General features: G+C 40.4%; 1 protein-coding gene across 3 annotated transcripts in view; it reads left to right on the forward strand.

Moving 5' to 3' along the window:
- ROR1 (receptor tyrosine kinase like orphan receptor 1) overlaps positions 1-23,578 on the forward strand; it is a 163,520-nt gene that overhangs the window by 135,271 nt on the left and 4,671 nt on the right. For all 3 annotated transcript variants that reach the window (XM_081915708.1, XM_081915706.1, XM_081915707.1), the window contains exons 5-7: positions 15,646-15,773; positions 17,277-17,594; positions 18,666-18,911. In XM_081915708.1, the coding sequence (XP_081771834.1) occupies positions 15,646-15,773; positions 17,277-17,594; positions 18,666-18,911 (692 nt within the window). The remainder of the gene's footprint in view (positions 1-15,645; positions 15,774-17,276; positions 17,595-18,665; positions 18,912-23,578) is intronic.

Consider the following 23,578-nt stretch of genomic DNA (forward strand, 5'->3'; position numbering starts at 1 on the left):
CCAGGTAAAACTGATATCCAAGTGAAAGTAATTCAGTTGAACTAGATAGTGCCCATATCCTGATATGCATCTAGTTTGTGCTGGTAGGTTCTGATCCAACAAGTAATATGTACATTGAATCTTGCTTGGTGTTAAATGTTTGCAAGAGTGCTTGCACAAATGTATTAATGCACAGTTATATGGTTTCCCTTTGGCTGAGTGGAGAAATTGTGATGCCACTTACCAGCAATAGAAATATATGACAGAGGAACAGGACTAGAAATGTTATGACAGCATTGAATTGTTAGCATTTGTATCATTGGGCTGGCTTGAACTAACCCATTCCTGCTTATACAACAGGGCTTTCCCCCCTCCCCTCCCTGCCGCACAAACTCTGTGCCTCCCCCAAATTCACTATACAGGGTTGGGAGAACCCCCAAAGCAATTGGGTGGGATTGGAGATCCTTCTGTCAGACAAGCAGAAATGCTGACAGAAAGATCTACTTAGCACCATTCCTCTCCCTTTCTTTAGTGCTAAAACAATCTTATAAAAGCAACTAACAAAACCCAGTTGGAGAACATTTCAGCCTCCCAGGACTCTCTGTTGGTGACCTTAAAGTGAGAATTCTTGAAAGAAGAATGAAATCACAACTTATGGACAAGTTCAATTCTATCAGCTGAACAGAGATAACAAGTTTTTTTAAATCCCACTGCAGTGTTAATTAGCTAGCAATGGCAGGATGTTTGTGTTACCATCAAAATGCTTCAGGACTGGTCACTGTGCTTATTTTACATACATTTAATCTTTACTTATTGTCTAGTTTTTTTGTACTATTTCATTTTCCTCTGACCACACCGGCTACATTCCACACACACCCTAAAACCATGCATATGTATTCTTGCTAATTGAAGATAACACTTCATGAATCTAGTGAAGTTTTTGCCATCTTGTTCTTCAGAGTGCCCCAAGATGCTTTTGACTAAAAAAAAAAAACTAATATGGCTACCCCTCTGACAACTGTGCCAAAAATAAGATTTAAATATCATACAATGTTAAAATACAAACATATTAAAATAACAGTAAAAATAACAAAAAACGATCTTAAATATAATTGCTTGCCTGGATCAAGGCATTGCGTCGGGCTGCCTCAGTTATGTCGAGAAGCTGGCATCTTTGTGCTCAACATACAGAGGTTGGAGGGCCAGGTTGGGAGAGTGAGCATGACACTGGTATGAGGCAAGCAGTGTGGCTCAATTGCCCTTTACTCGTGTAGAAATCTTTGACTTTCCCAAGCAGTATGTTATGTATAGTTCATCTGCTTATGAAGTCATATGGGAACATTTTACTTTTCCTATTCTGCTGCTAGCAACTTTTGTCATAGTATACCTTACATGATCCTGCTTTCTTTCTCTGGTGTACTAATATAGCGATGATACATTTATAACACAGTATCCTGAATTCTAGGTTAAGGTTAGAGTCGAATAGTATCACTGAATTTAGTGGGATTGCTTCCTAGTGAACATGTAGAGGATTTCACTGTAGAATAACCATTGGTCTTTTTCACTGTAAGGCAGCCCTTTTAAAATAAAAATAATGATGATGATGATGCCGACGCATCTTTCTAACTACCAAGAAATAGACTTGACCCCCAAAGTGTTAAAATCATATCCCAGTAGTAATCCATTATTTGCCACGCATTGAAATCTGAGATAATTTCCATGACCCAGAGAGCAGCCTACTCTTTTAATGGCCTTAGAACTGTATTACTTCCTTAATCTTCAAGCTGTTTGGCTGCTACCATGATGGATCAGCAGTCAGAAGAGAGATAGAACAGTCTGGTGCTACAACAGCAGCAGCAGCTACAGACATGGCATAGCAGATTCCAAGAGATAAGAGGATTTCTTAAAAGGGGAGAAAATACTTTTAGCCTGGGAAAATGTCTTGAAACTCTAGCCTTTTCCATCTTCATGTCATTTCCTCTCCTTTTCCACTTCTTATATCATTATCCTAGACTTGATGGTGCACTTATACCAGTATAAATCAGAAGAAGCTCACTGAAAGCTTTGAAGGATTTTACATTGCTGTAACTAAGAGGAACACACAGAGATATCTGCCCATAGAATTAAACTAAGAGTTAAACTAAATTAAACTAAGAATGGCTCTCCAATACAAAATCTCAATGTTAGGTTTCATTAAAAGGCACAAATCTTGTATGTCTCCACCATGTGCATTTTCAAATTTAGAAGCATTTCTAAAAAGTTACGTGCATTAAAAAACCCACTCTAGTGCTGTGTAGCTGCAATGGATAAGAGGATGAACCGTGAGCTAGGATGTTACAGGTTAATAATTTCTGTATGCCAAGCATCTCAGAACATCAAAGCCAGATCTGTATGTGCTTGCCTTGAGTACTGCACAATTTCTGTGTTACTGAATCTCTGCAAGAGTTGCTTAATAACAACTGGCCAAAAACAGTTAAATCTGGATATCCTAGGAACTCAACAGATTGGCAGAATTCATGTAGGGTTTAGCACTTGAGACTGTAGGGCTGAATTTCATTAATAATGTGTGGGAGTGGGAGGAAGTAATAAGCTGAGCAATTTGGGGTGTTCCCTTCTGGAAAGTTGATAGGTTCATGATGCATAGTTTTTAAACTTGGGGGTAGCCAAGAAAGCCACAGGGCTGAAGGGCGGAAACTGTGAATGCATCATTACATCTGAATTTCCATTACAGCAAAATCCTGCCTTGCCCACAGTGGGCAGATAGACCTTCAAAAGCCAGGTCATGTTTGCAAACTGTGGAATTTTATCGATAGATAAAAATAGGATATTTGTATTTTGTTTTCTACTCACAATTTTCAGAATGGGATGAGCTATAAAACAAGCAAACAAGCTCCTCATAGGAGTGAGGGGAATCACAGCAACAAAGTCCCCAAAGCTCCCAAAACCAAACCACTCAGTCCACTGTGGGTGTCTTAATGCAGATGGCCGTTTTGGAAAGAACTGCAGAAATGACAAGAAAGATGTTTTCTATGCCAGAAGTCCAGCGTTAATCCTACTGTCATGCATATACCATGGACTTGAAAGAGTTGGGAGATTTTATTGAATTTTTAAAACGATTGCTGATTCAACCCAGTTGAGGCAAAGTCTGAGGTTTGCTCCTTTTATCTGTGATTGAATATCAGGAACTGAGAGGCTGATCTGATAAAGCCACATGCTCTACACTCTTCTCACTCCACACCACAAGAATTCCAGTTTTATTTCCATGGGAGAAAAGTTTGCTGACTTCTTCTTAGCCTGGCTTCATTGCCAAAGTGTATATATTCTGTGATGCCTACCAGAAACTGAAAACAATCATTATACTGCAACCAATGTTTTGGGGGCTCAGAGCAGGGTGACTTCATGGTATTAATGAGACCATTTTATAACAGACAGCTTTGTGAAGAAGATGACATTGAAACTCAATATCAAGCCAGTAAGGCCAGATTCATTTATTGCTTTCGATGGAACAGGGCACATTGTAAGCTATGTGGCCCAAACCAGTTCCACTTAAAGTTAACAAAGCTGCCCATTGTTGTGAAGAAATGTCAATCTTGCAGACTTCAACTTAAACAAGTTTACCCTGTGCTTCACCGATCTTTGGAGTAGCCAGTGGTCTCAATCTTTGGGAATGTGTTTATTCAGTCTAGTAAAAACATTAAAAAGGGGAATAAATCCCTGGTGACCTGAACTGCCTTTCACTGCTGCTATAAACCATAGAACATTTAGAAAGGACTTTTAGAGGTAAAGATAATATAGTTTGCATAGCCAGTGTGTATATTATGGTCTTGAGTGGTAGTTACAGAGGTCACTTGCAACTTATATTACTTCATCACAAAATCATTAAGGGTGCAGAAGAAAGATTATAAGGTGTTACATCATTTATTCCGAAAATTAAAACCATATACAGTGCTACAGTGCTGGCCATATCTAAGTAAGTAAAGTGACAGAAATGTAATGGTAGGAGTTCCTATCAGAAGTCAATTGCTGTAAAACGGGGTTAAACATTGACTTCACAATGTGGCGAGTTTATTGATCTTGTTAACAGCAAAAAAATGTGCATGGTTATTTCTGTGGGAAAGCAAAACATTTATCCACTCCCTTGTTATCTAGATGGTTTTTCAGTTCTGAGTCGACTAATGCCCATGCCACCAGTTTTCATTTATATCCCATGCAATTCCAGGGGCAAGTTACTTTCACCTTCCTTATTCAGGTTCATGTCCTGTTTTGAAAGATTTTTGTTCAGATTGCATAGTGGTGGGAGCTATTCTCTTAGTTCCAACAACAGGTCCTTGCACTGCATCAGCAATAGCTTTTCAAATTCCCCCAGGTTTCAAAAGAGGCTCATCCAGCTCCACTGTGTACATTATACGCTGACAGCCTTGCCTAGTTTTGAACTTGAGATTTATTTTTTATTTTATTTATTGAATTTATATACCGCCCTATACCCAGAGGTCAAAGATTAAACTACCCATGTCAAGGCAGAACAGCTATTATAATTTGGAATTGTTCCACATTTGTATTAATTTAGATAACTCCTTTGTTGTGAGAACAGGCTGATACTACCTATGCCAAAATCAAGTGCAACTGTCCATTAACAAAACCAGTGATATGGACATGGCATTGTATGTTATGATTCACATACAAAGCATTTTGCTCATAAATTTAACATTGCTTCATTGTTTTGGTAGCATATAGGCATCTTTTTAAACAATACTTGGCTGAAGCTGTTTTTTTAATGCATTTGTAAAATGCATGTTTTCTATTACCAAGCCCATGATAAGAGTTTTGCTTGATATAAACCAGCTTTCTAGCCAGCCTTAGATTCCAGTTTTTGGACTTGATAAAGTAAAACAACACAAGTATGCCATAGCCAAGTTTATTAAAACAGGGTTGTCTTAGACAGCTTCTTTGAAACATCTTTGTAACCTCAGGTAATAATTTTTCAGCGATAAGTCAGATAAATGAAATGATTAATGCACACAGGTTTATCTGTAGCATTGCTTAGAATATCATTAAAAATTGACCTTGTCATAAAACGTTTTACAGAAGGACATTAGCCATACTGTTTACTTTTTTTTAGATGATGTCCTTGCTATTTTTAAAATAAACCTTTAAATATTGACATAACATGTTTAAAAAATGAGGAAACATTACTGTGCCGTCCTCAAACCTTTTGCATCTATTATACTAGGGACAGACTCACATGAAATCCAACTGTAGCTAATAAGTCTTGGGGTATCTTCTGAGGGACAAAGGAAGCTAGACAGTGGTGTGGTGGGGACACATGCTATGCCATACAACTTTTTCATAACCAAAGACAAGGCAGAAAAACGTGGTTTCCTTAACCCAGAGGATCAGCAACCTAGGCCTAATCGTATGCAGCCTTTGGCCTAATTTCCAGAGCTCTTTGCAAATGGAACAGTTATTTTGCCCTCCCCTGGCAGCCCATTGGGTGCAGAGGAAACAGGTAGGGAGAGAGAAAAGGACTAGTAGAAAGGACTGTTCAGGACTGAACAAAGCTGTACTAGTCACCTGGTCACTGCTGTTATTCCTGTGCTGTATAGTACATTTTATCCCCATGTCTAAGATGATAACTGGGTGCCAACAAAAACAGACTAATTAGGATTAAAAATCCTGGACACCTGTATAAGACTCACTTTTCCTTGCTGATGAAGAAGCAAGATCCCAAAATCCAAAGTCAGGAGCTAGCATCATTTACAAAAAAAACCCCTCTAATTGAGACATAGAATGAAATACCTTTCAACTTGGGGGCTGTTGTGGGTGCCTACTATAGTGGTGGTCTTCCCTGTCCCCGAAAATGATGAGTTACCTTCTGCTTTCCCCACACTCCCACACCTTCATAGACTCACAAGAAGTGATAGAAGTATAATTTGGTAATTTTGAAGAAAACACCTACTCTTCGGCATGAGTTAGTGGCAGGTCTTAATTTTCAATGAAGCACGTGTCCATAGATGTTTGTTGCTTTAGGAATCAGTTTCTTATCTCAAGAGTAATCTCTTTTCCAACGTTTTCTGACACCATTTTAATATAGCTCCTGAGATTCTTAAAGCTGACCACTTATTCCCCAATGAATAGCTTCTATTTATACGTGTCTATCAGGAGTGGAATTTATGAAAGGCGCACAAGTTATGTGAACTTCTAATGTTTTCACAGTTGTTAAACCACTTCATCTATTTTAACTAAGAGTAACTGCATATAAGACATTGGGACTCAACAGCTGCCCCAAATGATGTTAGAAAGCCAAGGCTCTAAACCAAACAAACCCCAGATAATTTAGCAACAGCAAAGTTGACATTTCTCCTTCACGTACAGCCATGGGGAAAATAAAGTGCACCCTATTTGAATTCTGTGATTTTACATATCAGGACATAATAGCAATCACTTGTTCCTTAGCAGGTCTTAAAATAGATAAATACAACCTCAGATGAACAACAACACATGACATATTATACCGTGTCATGATTTATTTAACAGAAATAAAGCCAAGATGGAGAAATCATGTGTGAAAAACTAAGTACACTCCTACTGCTTCCATAGGAATTAAGAGGCTAAGTAGTGGACAGGGGCTGTTAATAAAATACCCTTGCTTAATTGATCATCAGCAAGTGTGCCCACCTCTATAAAAACTGAACTTTTGGCAGTTTGATGGTCTGGATCATTGAGGTGTGCTTTAACACTATACCAAGGAGGAAAGATAAGCAAGTGCATTGCTGCCTGTGAAACTGGGAAAGGTCACCTCCGACCAATTTTAAGTCTATCATTCTACAGTGAGAAAGATTATTCGAAAGTGGAAAACATTCAAGACAGTTGCTAATCTTCTCAGGAGTGGATGTCCCAGCAAATTCACCCCAAGGTCAGACCATGCAATGCTCAGAGACACAAACAAACCAAAAGTTACATGTCAGGCTCTACAGGCCTCAGTTAGCATGTTAAATGTTAAGGTTCATGACAGTACAATTAGAAAAAGACAGAACAAGTATGGTTTGTTTGGAAAGGTTTCCAGGAGAAAGCCTCATCTCTCTAAAAAAGAGCATGGCAGCATGGCTTAGGTTTGCACGCGATTACATCCTCCCTCCCAATTGAGAAGCTGTTTGAGCTGAATACAACCTTCATTCTTATGCATCTTTATCTCAAGATGGCAATCCTGGTGGCAGTTGCTTTGTTTTGAAGAGTGAGTGAAATTTCTGCTCCGGTTATGGCAACATACACAAAGAAGAAAAACAATCCTACATCCATAGTACCTTCTCTGTACTAAAGTGTTCTTGGACTACCATGCCTCAGCCTTCATGAAAGCATAGTCCTATTTACTTTCCCTTCCCTAGTGCAGTGGTGAGTCTTTTAGACCTGCTTTCTCCCACTGCCCTTCGCATGTTGATGGTTGAACATCTGCACTGAGGAAGCTTGCTCTACTTCAGTGATTTAGAACCCTGGGTAGAGCAGGCAGCCCACTGCAGATATTCGGGGGGGGTGACAACATCTGGGGGCCTGCGGGAACAGTAAGTTTCATCCCTGCTTTCCCCCTTATGTGATAATATTCATGCTGGGAAAGGAGGGAGGAAGAACAGCTGAATAGGGGCTGCTTGTGTGCCAGGTCTGCTAGTCAAATCAGATGGTTGCATTGGGATGAAAAGTTCTGCAAATTTTGTCACAATAACAGGAGCCCACTCCATATAAAGCAGTGAACTATTTTGAACTACGGGACTGCACAGGGACATGAGAGGAGATGCTTACTGGTGACATACAACCACCAGCACTAGAGACCACATGGGTTTTCTAAGCCCTCCTCACCAACCAGGAGGGAACTGAGCAAAAAGGCACTGGTGGTGCGGGTAAGCGTGCCCAAAAAGAAAGATTCTGCAACTGAGTACATGAAATGGAAGAGGCACACTTTATTCCATCTCAGTTCATTTGTTTCTGGGCACTTCATCAACAGGAGTAAGGGAGGGGGAGAAGGTGGTGGGTGGCCAACCTCTAGAGAAGACCAAGTAGAATGAGATTTGCTGGTACACTGCAGCAATCTTTATGTATAAAAAGAGACTTTTGGCACAGGGAAAACACTTTAAGGGGACATAGAATAAGAGTTAGTTTAAAGCTGTTTTTCCAGTAGACTTCAATTAGAATTGTTAGTGTATTTTTTCTGTTTTTTTGCAATTAGTAATATGTATTACATTAGAAACCAGCCAACATATACATCTTAAGTTTTGTCAATTAGCGTTTTTTGCTTTTCATTTAATAGTTAGATCTGGTCAGTCTGTTTTTCATCATGCTTAAATTTGTAATATTGGCTCACCAAGAGCAATATTTATTTAAACATATAGCCGTAGTAATATATTATTATACTATGTGTTTTTCCCCCTTAAGGCAGGGCACTAGTGATGCTGATGGTGCCAGCTTAATCATGTCTACCAAAAAGGAAGTCCCGCTGAATTCAGTGGGGCTTACTCATACATAAGTAGTGTTAGGATTGCAGCCTGAGCTTTCTTTCTAAGAGATGAAACCACTGGTTTAATTCCATGTTCTGACCTGATATGAAGTCCTCGGATGACAATCTGCATACCCCACCCCCAAGACAAGGACCTTGAGGAGCAGGACAGGTCCTCTAAGTCTAATGGTGTGGATCCCCTTGAGGAGCTCTCTGGATTGGTACCTGATGAGGAACCCCTCGAACTCTCTGAGCAGAAGGTGCAACAACCCTGCATTCCTCAAGAGGAAGGTCACCAAAGTATTCGGGTCCAGGCCAAAGAACAATGGTGCAGTATGTGTCTGCAGACCCAGAGTAGTTAGCCTCCTTGTAAGTAAGGGATCTATTTGTGAGTAAGGCATACCTGTTACTCCACAGCTAGCAGTATATAAGGCATCCCTCTTGAGTTGTCTAGTTGTTGGAAAAAACATGGGTATTTAGCTCCTTGTTCCTAATTCTAGGTTCTCTGTTTTACTGCACCTTGCCTGACCTCCCTGTTGTACTGACCTTGGACAATAGTCTAAGTCCATCTTGTTTCTGGATGATGTTTGAACCTAGACTGATTTTCTGTGCTTGACCTTTGTTTTCCTTAAATGTGCTGAATCTGCAACCCTGTCCTTATTTGTAGTACTTGGGAGTACCAAGCTTATATATTTTGTAACTAGTACCCTAGCCCCTGAGAACATCCCCTGGAGAGTGACATAATCAGATATTCATATCCTTCATAACTAAAGCAGTCTCTTTTTGGCAGGAACAGAAGAAAACTTAGAACAGAAAGGTATGTTTATTTTTAGAGGTTTGGTTTCCATGGATAAGCTGCCTTTGTTTATAAAACATGGGATAATTTGGCTTTTCTTCTAAAAAAATTTTTTTAATAAAAATTGGGGACACCACTAAAATAGTATGTCATCATTCTATTGAAATGTTAGTGAAAACCTTTATAAATATAAATCTCCACCTTTAAGAAATAAGTAGTGAGACTATACTCTGTATACTTTTCTTTATTTTGAGACGGCACATTTCTAGGTATGGTATCCACAGCCAGCTAAGCATGGAGACAAGCCTAGGACACTCACATTCCAGGAACCACCACTCCATGCATTCCGACCTTCCTGCTGTCCTCAATTGACATTTGCAGTGAACACCTGAAGAAGATGCACTTTCCCATTTTCTTTTGTTGACTTAAAGGTTGACTGTTACCATTTTGGTGCTCAACAGATTTTTGCATTGCTTGTTCATAGGTGAAAAGGGAATTCTACTAGTTAAGGATGAAAATGAGGAGTCTCAGGATAGTATTTACAGTAATCCCTCATCTTACACACATTTGACTTGTGGAATTTCAAACATTCATCAATGAAGGTGGGCTGGTTGAAATTGTGCAAGTCAAGTCCCAGACAAAGGAGAGAGCTTAAAAACGCTTTTTGTCCCTGCTATGGAAAGAGCCTTTAAGCTCCAAATCGCTTGTGGAGCAAGGCCTGATCAGCATACCAACTCTGGAAAGCTCTGGGATCTTCCTGTGAGACAATGTGACTTCCCATGAGATCTCGTGTGAGCATCCTTGGCCTTCCAGAGTCTGTGAGAGTGCTTCAAAGCTGTTTTCACAACAGGTAACCCAAGTGGACCAAGCACAAAAAGAGTTTTGACGCTCTCCACCTTGCTTGCTGAGCTTGGCACATCATCTCTGGCAGTGCTAGGGATGCTCCATCCCTCTCCCATTAGCCATGGGGTGTGATTTTTGTGTATACTTGTGTAACTCTTAGAACTGAACCCCTGTGTAAGATAAGGGATTTCTGTAGTCAAGATAATGATCAGCATCATAGTGTGATTGCTGAATACTGATCTTCCAAATGAATATGAGGAAATCGTATCCTGATCAACCCTTGATGGTTACATGTGATTGTTACGCTTCTCAGCATACAATCAAAGAGCTATTTGCCAAACAGATCAAAACAAAAACCTGGACCAGTCCTTCCTCGTCTTTTAGATTACTTATGGGCCCTTCACTCTTTTTCTATCTGGTGATGCAGAAAAGCAGAGAAACATCAAGTGCCTGGGTAGGCTAGGATGTTGTTGCCATTTGGGACAGAAGTGGGGAAAGTTCTCCTCCTCACCCTATATCAAATTATCCTCAGGTTTCTGTCAAAATACCAGTGTTAAGTAATTTAAAGACTTTAATAGCACAGCAAGGCATATGAGCATTTTATAATGAAGAGTAGACTCCAGCATGTGATACAAAATATTTGACCAGCAAGTGTGCAAGTTACAAAGTGGGCACTATCAGAAATGGATGGAAAAGTAATTATCAGCAAGATTATGCTCTAAATGCAGCTACATGTATTTATTTTAGATAGGAAGTCAGGGCTGGTGGTAGAGATCAATGTGCACAGCGGAACTTCCCCTCCCTCTCCTCTTCCTGCATGACACTGTGCCCACCTCCGCCAAATCTGCTCTGGGAGGTTGGGGTGAAATCCAGAACAGATTTGGGTATGAGACAGAGGGAGGAGAGACAAGCGAAGTTCCACTGTGGAAACAGAATTCCTTGTGCAAATGGGAAGACTTTGCTGGATATAACTTAATATCTAGAGGCATAGTTTTGCATGTGGTTTACTGATATGCTTACAATACACTTATTGATTTATGTTTAATAACATATGTATTGCCTCCAGTTCCGCAAGAAGAACTTGCTAAAGAGACGTGGGACCTTTTAAGTAATCGAGGATGAGTTTGTTGCTGTCTCAGTTATTGATCACTTGGCTTGCCTATGAAAAGAAAAGCAGTTCATATATGCCGAGTTTGCCTCATTAATGCCATCATTATCTTCAGTATTTAGAATTATAACTAGTTCATTACATACATGGTATTCAGCAAAAAGAACAGTAGACCAAATCTTACGTATAAAGCACTTCTGTCTTAAGGACTGTATAGAATCTAAGTAGTTACTTTGGGATTTGGCACAATGTTTATGGCCATGTATATCATTCTGGAGAAATACTAAGAGGTAAAAAGTATCCTGTTCTCTACCTCATAAGCGTAAAAAAAGAAGTTAAAGGCTCATACTGTGTTAAAGTGTGCGTATAATAATTCCTACTTATGGCAAAGAATATATGTGTGCAACATTCCTCTAGAGAATCTCAGCTTCCTGGTCCAATGTGTCAGATAAATAGGTTTTGTATGTGCAAAAACAGTGAAGTGTTTTACTAAGGAGGACCTCAGATACATTAGACCTATATTATTTATGCTAGAAAGCTACAACAAAGCCATGAAAGGGTGGCTGTCTGGGTGGCCAGCACAGATACAACTGCTTGACTGTGAAGTTGTTGCACTTCATCACTGTTAATAAAGCTCATGTTAAAAAGGTATCAAGTATCAGCTAAAAAGGAATTTGGTAGAACAAGAGTTTTAAAAATAACCTAAGGGCTAAAGCTTTGCTGGTTCCAAAAGGGAAGTTCTTTCCTCTCACATTTCAATTTAATTGGGATTTAACTTCGACTTCCTGGGCTAACAACTGAGCGTGATTATCCGGTGATAAGTAACACCAAATTCAGCTGCATTTTTACTATCTGTAGCTGTAAAATCAATGAACACTGAGCATAAGACTGGTATTGGTTCTTATTGTAACCCACAGAGCAAATTATGAGAGTTCCATATAGCTAGGTGAAGACAGCAATAGAGCAGTAAAATATTTGTCTGAGCAAGAGTTTTTCTTGCTACAAATACTGTAGCAAGTGGAGCCTAAGTTCTGCACTTGGAATATATTGTGCGAACAAATCAAACTGATTGTTTTTGCATAATGCTGGTTCTCTCAGCCAAGGAGCTCTACAGAGCACTGAAGCTCCACTCTAACCAGAACTCCAGTCCAGTCTGTTTAGGCTTTCTAAGATGTCGCCAGATATACTGCCCACAGGGTTGGCCCACCCATGAGGCAAGGTGGGGCAACTGCCTCAAGCAGCAGGATCCACAGGGGCAGCAGTTCCTGATGTAGATCTTTATCCCCCCCTGCTCTTGTTCCTGATATAAACCTTCACTCACTCTTTTCTTCCCTGGCAGGGTGTGGGTGGGTGTGCCATCTTGTGGTTCTCCTCAGGTACCAAAATTACTTGGGCCGGCCCTGACTGCCCAACCTGTTTTCAAGGTTATCCAGGCCATCAGAAGAACTAGAAATTTTCAGGTTTTGTTTCTAGCTTTTATTGTAGTTTTGGTTTTCTGGATTTTGGTTTGTTTTTAGATCTTAACTGAGATTCTCAGAATATCAGTTTCTGCGCCTGATGCCAAATGAGATTAAGAGCCTCATGCTGTACTGACTGAGCTATCCCAGCAACTAATGTTCATGTGCTGGTGCAGCAAGCACATGAAATACAGAGGCTTTCGTACAAGATACAAAATCCAGTAGCATGCACGGTGCACAGCATTGATAGCCATAGCCTATTTGTCTAATCCTCGTGTGGAGTTGTAGCCAACTAAATTATACTCATTAGAATTCTACCCATTAAAATGGATGAACCTGTGTTATGTCCATTAACTTCAATAGATCTACTCTGAGTAGAGATAGCATTGAATACCCCCGTTGTACAGATTTCTTTATCCTAAGTTTGGGAGGCTAGCCATTTTCCAAGGGAAACCAGCATAGCTCCATCAAACAAAAAAGGCAAATTCTAGGTGTTTCTTGCCATTTTCATAATGTGAGCTTACGAGCTGTAGTTCACGTTCAAAAATGATGTAAGAAAGCTGCCAGGAAAGATCCAAGCAGTGTTATCAATGCTGTTCCATAACTAGTAACAGCTGCTGTTGATCTGACAGCAGCTACCATAGTTTTGTGCCTCCATGCAGAGCTGGAAAGGAAACCACTTCTGGAAAGGAAGTGATTACTGCAAAACATTAGTATGCAAAGAAGGAGGTTATTTTCAGAGGGCTAGATTTGGCCCGTTCTCACTACCAGCACTGGGATTGTTGTCTAGAATTGTTGGCTGTATGGCTACAGAGTGACGAGGGCTGTTTGTATTTACGAAAACCTGGACAGCCCACTCGTCTGTATGACCAAGAGCATACCCAAAATATTTTTATATACTAAACTTCCATCCAGAATTGTGAATTCAAGGCACTATCCTGAAAACCGTTACTTAGAGGGAATTTTGTCATCTAGTCCAACCCCCTGCAATGCAGGAATCTCAAATAAACATATTTAGGTGTTGGCCATCTGTCATGGGTGCTTTAGCAGTGAAATTACCTTGCTTTGTTCACTGGAGAAATAGGATTTTTCATTATCTCTTCTTCTAAGGTATCATATGAGCCATTAAATTATGTCAACATAGCATTATTATAGCTGCTTTATTACTTTATTTTGCTTTTTGCTTCAGATAACTCATGTGATAACTACCTGCATCTTCAGTCAATAACAATGGGATACTTATGGGATTGTGTCATTGTCTAAAAGATTCCAGTGGACAGTAGATTTGGTAGCAACCACACATTCAGAAAGATACATTTTTGCAGTTTTCAAAAGTGTTGACTCTAATGTACCTGGTACAACATGCATTCAGACAATGTAGTTCCATGCAGGCTTTAGAAATATCAATTTATAAGTGGACAAAGCAAAAACCTATGTTTCAGAACTGCATCTTAATATTATTTGTTTGTTTATTAGATTTATATCCCACCATTCCTCTCAAAGAATCCCTGGCCACATATTAGCATACTTCAAATAATACAAAAACAGTATCTGAGATAATTTTCTCTCTACCCCTTCCAAAGTAAAATATAAGCTCTGAATTTCCAATTTTTTGTCATGAAACAGAGTGAGCATGTATTTTGTTTTAGGTTGGACACAAGTAACCATTTTGTACTCTTTTGGAAAGTATGACGGAATATTATTTATCCATTTGCATTAATGTTTTCTTGCCAAGCAAAAGCTTTTACATTTTACTCCACATAGAGTTGGAACAACATTACAGAATATGGCAGAGCGTTTAAGAATATGAAAATAAATCTTATGGTTCTAATACATGTGTGTTGGTATGTTCTGCTATATATAACATTAAAATTACCTATCTGAAAGCCCATAAAAATCTTACCCAATTGAACAGACTCTTTGCCACTTGTTTCATCTCCAGTTTTGTAAATCAAATGAATGCATTTATTCTCAAAGTTCCTTCTATTTTTTTCTTTTAAATTTAAAGCCCACTCGCGTTCTCTGGCATGACGCAGCATTTGCGTCCTAGCGCATCTCGCTGCCATTTCCAGGTCACTTCTTCCATCTCCCAAATGGCCAATGGGAGATGTCATATCCTCTCCCAGAAACCACAGATTTTTTGAATTTGGGTCCACCCTTAAATTGGACCAATAGCGGGCAGCCCTGGAGCAGGAAGTGGGAGTCAGACATGGCTGACTGGAATCTTCACTCAGGTCCTCTTCCAAGCCATAAATTCCAGCAGCCATGGGACCCAACTCCTCAGTTAGAGCTGGATCTCCCTCCCTCCCTTCCTGTACAGCAGGACTGTGACTCCAAGGGGCAAGTCAAGGGTATGACTTTGCTATGGAAGTATCTGGTTGCCATATTTGGGGCCCACGATGAATTTTCTCCCCAGACAAAATTGGGTGAGTCTGGGCTTTTTTTATGCCCAACTCATAGCAATCGTCACAACCTTTGGCAGATTAGACATTGTGTTGGATTCTTAGTCAGGGTCAGAGGGGGGTAAGCTGGAAGTCTCCACCTGCCCCCCTTCCAGGAAAATGGGAATCCCTCTAAAGGGATCCTAAGGGAGACACTTCTTTCCAAATGCCCAGGGTTTTACTTGCCCCATATCTGATGTCAGGTGTAGGACAGGTGAATGTGGCTTGGCCAAAACTGTCCTGCAGGCCAAAGGGGGAGGCCTGGTGGGCCTAATTAGTCGCAAAGGCTGGAGATTCCATAGAACGGAAATAAACCTTGCTGTGAAATGCTGTTTCCCAGACTTTCTATGGCACTCGAAGCTTGAAGCAACTGTAGATCTTTCCATCTTTGAATATTATTGTTTACTCACACTGTATATTTCTATATGCTGCTTAGTTTCTTCTGGTCCTTAAGGTTCCATGACACTCTACTTCTTTACTGAGAACAGCCTCTACAGTGCTCATCAGAGTGTAATTAAGTTGTGCCTATTTGATTTTAGTGATGAATATGAAGAAGATGGATTTTGTCAGCCATACAGAGGAATAGCATGTGCAAGGTTTATTGGAAACCGAACCATTTATATGGAGTCCTTGCATATGCAGGGTGAAATAGAAAATCAGATTACTGGTATGTAAAGTTTGCTTTTATTTTCAGCTAGATTGCCATCATTTTTGAACTTACCATAATCTACACTATAGCAAGCTTGCTTGGGATTTAGTATGTTTAATGTACTCATAGGCAGCAGAATATATGGTTAGCTCTGTGTAAATATATTATTAAGGAAAGAAACATTACAACTTTTGGAAACACTACCATGAAAACGAAACTGATGCTTAAAAAGATGTAAAATGAAAATATATTTGTATATATTTTTAAGCTTTATCAACTGTGTGTATTTTTACAACCATTTAACTTTATAATATATACAAAGGCTACAGACAAAGTTAGTGGTGCTTAGGTTCTATTGAAAACAGAATAGTAAATTTATAATGACTTAACTCCAGCTGCATTAATGGGGTCTTCAATGTCACTAGGGGTGAAGTCCAGTTGGTGCCCCTGCACTTACAAAAGGGCTTTTGCTCCTGTGAACACCTCTGCTGATAGAAAAGGAAGGGAGATTATTATTGCTTACTCCTCCTCCCTGCAGGCCCCAAGTAACTCCCTCCCATCAGCTCCAGAGAGTTGGAGAAACCTTCAGAACAGTGTAGAAAACCTTCTACGGAGCAGCTGTAGGGTTCTTTTGTTAGTGAAGGTGACCACAGTATCAAAAGCCCTATGAAGGCCATCAGTTGGATTCCACCCAATGTCTGCTTTATAGACCAGTGTCCCTTAAAGCAGGGCTTCACAATTTGTCAGTCAGCCCATCAAACTCAGGCCTTGCATTGTAACTTGCTAGTTGCTTAACAACTACCCTGTTTCAGTTCCACACAGGCAGCAAAAGGAGAGTGGAGTCTATAGCACGCGACCTTCAGCATGGTCAGGTCACAATTCATGCAGTGTTGTCAATATTCAATGTGAAATAATTTTTGAAAATTTCAAACAGACTTTCATCTCCACATAGATAGACTTCCCATTACGTATCTTATTTTGGAAGTGGTTAGGCCATGGGTAAGCAAACTAAGGCCTGCGAGCTGGGTCAGGCCCAATTTCCTTCTGGATCCGGCCCGTGGATGGTCCGGGAATCACTGCGTGGACCACCAGCACGCGTTCTTTCCCTCTCCCTCACACGGCGGCAGCGCCTCCTCTCTCTTCCTGGCTTCTCCCTGCTCTGCCTAGAGGAGGAAGGGGGCTGGGCTTTGTTGGTGCCAGCAGCAGCAGCGCTTGAGCAGCCACCATTTTAAGCGGCCTCTCTCCGGAGCCCTATCGTGCGCCGCTCATCTTCCCCCCACCGCCAGCCCCTGCCACTTGCAAGACACAGGTAAGCAGCCACCGGGGCTCATGGTGCTCTTGCATCATTCCCCCCCTTCAAAATATAGTCTGCCCCCCCCACAAGGTCTTGGGGACAGTGGACCAGCCCTCTGCTGAAAAAAGTTTGCTTACCCCTGGTTAGGCTATGAACAAGCATTATGGTGCTGAATATGTCACTTCACGTTGTATTGCCTAAACTTTTTTGGTATGTGTATATTACAGCTGCCTTCACTATGATTGGAACCTCCAGTCATTTATCTGATAAATGTTCCCAGTTTGCCATTCCTTCACTCTGCCATTACGCTTTCCCATACTGCGATGAGACTTCTTCAGCTGCAAAGCCACGGGATCTGTGCCGTGATGAGTGTGAAATTCTGGAAAATGTCCTTTGCCAAACTGAGTACATCTTTGCAAGATCCAACCCAATGATTCTGATGCGTTTAAAGCTGCCTAATTGTGAAGATCTTCCACAGCCTGATAGCCCAGAAGCTGTAAATTGTATCCGCATTGGCATCCCTATGGCAGATCCGATCAACAAGAGTGAGTGATAACTATAAACTTGATGTATTGCATACAAAATATCCTACCCATCTCTGGATAGGACTAAATGTCAATAAGAATTAGTAATATGCTTTGTGGTCACAGAAGTTCATATTTTCAATTACTAGCCTGGTAGAAAGCCCCACTCATTATTCCAGAATCCATCTTCCAATGCACCCACCCATTTGTTTGGATTTAGTTTGCAAGCTGATTATTTAGAATACAGTGGTACCTCGGGTTAAGAACTTAATTCATTCTGAAGGTCCGTTCTTAACCTGAAACTGTTCTTAACCTGAGGTACAACTTTAGCTAATGGGGCCTCCCACTGCCGCCAGCACGCAATTTCTGTTCTCATCCTGAGGTAAAGTTCTTAACCCGAGGTACTATTTCTGGGTTAGTGGAGTCTGTAACCCGAGGTACCACTGTAGTGCATTTCAAAATATAAATTAACCATTATTATATTTTGAACTGCTTTTTGTACTATTCTTACACCAGTTAGTGTCTGGTATCCCAAGCCTTGCTCATTAAAATCCCCATAGCCATTCCATTAAAGTAAATGGCACTACTAATGGTAAGTAAAGACTTCTTAAAGGGCCAAAGGTTGCTATGCAGTGCTTCTTTGCTACATTAGTAGGCCTGACTCCAGACACTGAGTAGAGTTCATGTTAGATCACAGACTGATTAGAATTAACATAATATCAAATGGCTGTATTTCTAAGATAGCGCAACAACAATTGGATCTCACAGCTGCTCTTTACTTTCATGCCAAAGTAAGGGATTAATTTCAGGTTTCCAGGGCAGTTTTGATTTCTTATATGTCTTTTATTCTAAAATATTTGGGATAAGTGTTTTTTTATTTAATTCCTGAAACCTAAACTTTGTATGTTCTCAAGTATATGAATGAATAGCAAGCCTAGCATTATGGCCTCTGCAAATTGAGAACCTAAATTAAATTGAAGGACACGGGTCAGCAGAATGATACTTTCTCTCACTTTCATGTTCTTACACCAATCAGTATGTGCACAATACCCCTCTGATTCACCACAATTGAACTGCTGTTGTCATTTACAGATCACAAATGTTACAACAGCACAGGAGCAGACTACCGAGGGACAATGAGTGTCACAAAGTCTGGGCGACAGTGCCAGCCATGGAATTCTCAGTACCCCCACACGCACACGTTCACTGCTGTGCGATACCCAGAGCTGAATGGGGGACACTCCTATTGTAGAAACCCAGGGAATCAGAAGGAGGCTCCATGGTGCTTCACCTTAGATGAAAATTTTAAATCTGAGCTTTGTGATATCCCTGCCTGTGGTAAGTGTAGTAGAACTCTCCCATTTTGAAAGGGAAACCCAAGTCTGGGTGTAGCAAAAGGATATTCTCAAAAACCACAGTTGACACAATGATGAGCCATGCTGAGGGTTCAGCCCTACAACTAAAATGAATAAGGTGCAGAGAGTTGAGGACTCGTATTCTGCTGGTGAGCAACCGTCAGGAGAGGTGTGGATGAGGAACACAAAGGCCTGAAGGCAAGCGACAATCCAGGCTTCATTATAATTACAGGTGTCTGATGGATCATGTCTATCTTCTCATTGTTGGACTTCAAAGAGTTTGCGGCAGGGAAGCTTTCTTAATACTAAGCAGCATCCACAATTCCTGCGTTGATGGGAAACATATTGGGTCTCCATGGAAGCTGCTGGCAGGTTCTGGGAACTGTGAAACCACACCAGCCTGCTTATCAAAAGAGACCCATACACATACAAAGAAATATATTCACTTTCTACAGTTGCCCATGGGCTGTGTTGAAATTGCTTCTTGTTGCTGACATGCCAGTTTTACCACCCATGTTGTTGTGAATTCTGCAGCTTGATGCCATTTCCCCATCAGGTCTATAATGCATGTGTCTGACTTCAATTATTATTTTATCAGCTTGGATGTTACTAAAAATAGCTATGTAAAAAGTAAGATGCAAAGCAGCCTCTCTGTTCCAGAAAAGTATATTACCTAGGACTGGAGAATTTTCAAATTAATGGTTGCACTGTTCAGCATTTACTGAAGTGTGACGTATCTTAGGACTGTAATGTCCCTAAACAGAATACTCAGAATTGGTGGCCGGTTGAATAAGGAAACTCACTTGATTGAGATCTGTTCAGAACTAACAAGGCTTTGTGGTATTATTATAATTATACATAACTGGTGAATAATTTGTGCATGAAGCTTCAGAAGAAAGGACACTAAAATAATCTCATCTTGACTGGAGACTCCTGATGTACAATAGCAGGAGTAAGATATTTTAGATTGCAAAGGTGCAAACATGACTATGATACTGTGGTGGTGAAGAAGTATTCCCAACATTTCTGCTTCCTCCCTAAGGAAAAGAGCCACCAAGGACAGGTAGGGGAGGAGAATACCCCCCCCCTCGGTATTCTAGTTTTTTTATAGTTCCACTCTTCTTAGTAGGCCCAAGAAGTTGTGAAATAGATGTGAAGCTGCCAGCTAAGGTACAGTGTTACGATTATATCTACCAGTACTAGCTAATTTTAACCATAAGCAGCTCCTGCCTGCCACCTTCTGATGTGAAGTTATATAAAAAGGGAAAGCAAGAATATAAGGAGTGATTTTTCTCTAATGAACCCGTACCTAGAAATGTATGTTTTACACACATTAGCTAAGCTTAGCAGGCATACATACTTTTGCCCGCCTTCATGTCATACCGATATATATTACTACTTCTAAATATATAAAACTAATGTGTGTTTTAAAGACTGGTAAGACTATTGTCTGGTTCATACATGAAGTTGCCAGACCAAGAAAAAACATTTATTAAAGCAGGAACAAGCAGTGAACTTGAGCACCTCTCCCCCACACACCTCTGACTTCTGGTTTATTAAATTACAGTTTCCCATGAGAAACTGCCTTATCACTTAAAGGGATCTCTACAAACCAAGATCGAACTGTGGTTTGCAATTGTGGTTTGTTGTGAGCACTTAAACCAGTTTCTTGGTCCAGATGTTATTGCAAGCCATGGTTTAACAAACCAGGAAATCATACAAATGTAAGAGCCCTTCTGGGTCAGAACAAAGGTTCGTCCTGTCCAGCATCCTTTTCTCACAGTGGCCAACTAGATGCACACAAGCAGGGCATGAGTACAACAGCATTGTCCTCACCTGTATTCCCCAGCAATGCGTAGTTATGATACTGGAGGTAGTAGTACACAGCCATCATGACTAGTAGCCCTTGATGACCTCCCCTGAAGTTCAGTTCTGCTCCATCAAAACGCAGATTGCTGAACTGAGAATGTTACATTCAAACTGGGACAATAGGTTTCCAGAACACCTCTCTACAAGATAAACTCCTGAATGTGTTTAACAAACTTCCGATCCTACAGTTATAATTTATCCAAAGGATAAAATCACCACGGCCCTTAAAGCAACCCTGAAAGTATTTTTAAAAGTTCTACTAGTGAGCATTGATCCGTAGCATGGATCTTATTTGCATATTCTTGTGAAAAATATTGGCTATCACGAAACAGTAGTATCATTCCAGAAACACTGTCCTTGAGACTTTTCAGACATCTTCTGTTGAAACCTTCAAATATGACAGGGCAGAATAAAAGGGAATGTCAAATACAGCTAGAGTTGAACTTAAAATGCTTTCGAAACATGTACTTCCTTGAGCTTCAGCATATGCCTCCTATCATGTACTTCTTTCTGTTATTAAACAAGGAGGGAAAGAGGTGAAATGTTACTACAGGTTTTGCTGCCAAAAATTCAGAGTCTCTGTTCTTTTCTTATCCTTGAAAGATTCATCAAATGGCTGTGATGGTCTTGGTCTCTCTCATCTTTCATCACTTTGCTACATGTGGCTTCTTTGACTTAGTAGTTCACATCTTCTCTTCCGACTTGTCTGACTTTACTGTCAAGATGTGTCAGCCTAATGTTCAAGCTCCCACTCACCTCTCTGGGCAGGGCTTGAACTAGACTAGCATTTGGTTTTTCTGGATGGAACCCCTAATTCTTTTGGCAGCATGCCTTAGTGGCCAGCATTTGTTATGGCTGCCTCAGGAGTGAGTGAGTGGTGGGTGTCAGCAGTGATCAGCTGTTTGCAATCCAGGAGTGATGTGTAGTCCCCATGAAGTTAAAGTTCTTGCAAGAAGACCATTATCTTTTAATATTGGAGAAATTAAAAAGATAAACTCACAGCCTTAGGCATTTTTAAAAATGGAAATAGATACATTTGTATTATGCAAACAAGCATCTTACAAGAGAGGGAAGTTTCCACTAACTTCCTCCCCACCACACTCCAAAGTGTGCATGATCAAGAACAAATAAGAGCAACTCTCCTCCTATTACAGTATAATAGCTACATGCACCTCTCTTTCTTTCCAATGGTTTTTTTTTGGGGGGGGGGTAGCTAGGAGTTCAGAATACCAGAAACAAAAAGGAAATATGCCATATAAAAACACAAGATTAATAAGGAGGACTAAATGGAGTGCCTGGCGTGCTCTGGTCCATGTGGTCACAAAGAGTCGGACACGACTAAACAACAGCAAAATAACATTCACACACCACTACCATCCTTCCCAGAGGATCTTTCAGGGTGTTCCCTTCCTTCATCTGGCCCTTATACCTGGTATGCAAGACATAAAATGCCTACAACAGATGTAAGTGGCTCTCTCTCTGTTGCATGGCTTGCTTACTCAATTGCAAAAGACAGGAGAGCACCAGGCTGACCTATTCTAAGTGGGCTTTATGGCACACTTGGACACTTGGAAAGTCCGAAATGCCACCTACAACAGTAGGCTCTCTCAACTCTTGTCACCTGCCTCATTTTCTCTTTCTTTCTTTCTTTCTTTCTTTCTTTCTTTCTCTCTCTCTCTCTCTCTCTCTCTCTCTCTCTCTCTCTCTCTCTCTCTCTCTCTCTCCCCCCCCACACACACACATCCTCCATTCCTTCCTTCTGTCCTTCTAAAGCAGCTCCATTTTCTCACCATGAAGCATTAGGGGGTCTTCTGAACTCTACACAGAATGTTACTCAACACCTTTGGCGTTTTTTCAAATATTTTAAAAAGAACAACACACCCAAGAGTGAGAGATATAAACCTATCGATGTATACAATGGAAGCCTATATGCCATTTTTTCTCAGCACTTGTCACATTCAAACAGTGCCACTAATTTACCCAATGGATGGCACACAAAAATCCTAATGAATCAGAGAGCCAGAGATTAAGAGTTGTACTTTTACCCATACCTAGAAAAGCACAATTAGAACTACTTAAAAGAAATTTGAGAACTAGCCTGCACTTGAATTTTAGGAATGAAGTTCATGTCACAGTTAAGATAATGCAGTGCCTCATTCCTTCAGGGTTCTAAACTCTAGTATCTGTTGGCTCTCTGAAATAGTATACATTATCTATGTGGCTTTTTCTGAAAAGATATGGAAAACATTCCACCCCATTTGGTTTGGCCAAGGCATTGTATACCTGTCTGGCTTCCCAAATATGTTGGCAACTTTTCAGTATAATCAAAAAGTCTCAGCCAATTTTTGTGTGTGTGGAAGGCATTGAGAGGCACGTAGCCCATTTATGGGTTATAGCATTGGCACCACAGATGGACATTTTTGTGATGTTACTTACGTAAACCCACTCTCCGCAGAGAAAACAATTGGTTCCCCTCACCCCATTAAGGCAGTTTTGAGCTGCAAAACTGCTGCTCTGCCAAAATACAGCATTACAAAAACAATTAACTATGCACTAAGCTCTTGTTTTTCTTAATGTCTAATCTATCTGATTACAGGGCAACCATAACCAGTTTGGGTGGGTATCTATCTTTTTGGTCCAGGTTATCGCAACTCTCTGTCATCTGCTGTCAAGTTTTTCCTAAAGAATACCTTTGCCATGTGTCAGGCCTTTTAGAGAAATCCAACACTAATGTGAATATAATTATTTGTTGGGGATTTAAAAAACGTCCCTCCAAGTGCA

This window comes from Podarcis melisellensis (genome assembly GCF_964234715.1).
Source record: "Podarcis melisellensis genome assembly, chromosome: 6".
In the NCBI taxonomy this organism is placed as follows: Eukaryota; Metazoa; Chordata; class Lepidosauria; order Squamata; family Lacertidae; genus Podarcis; species Podarcis melisellensis.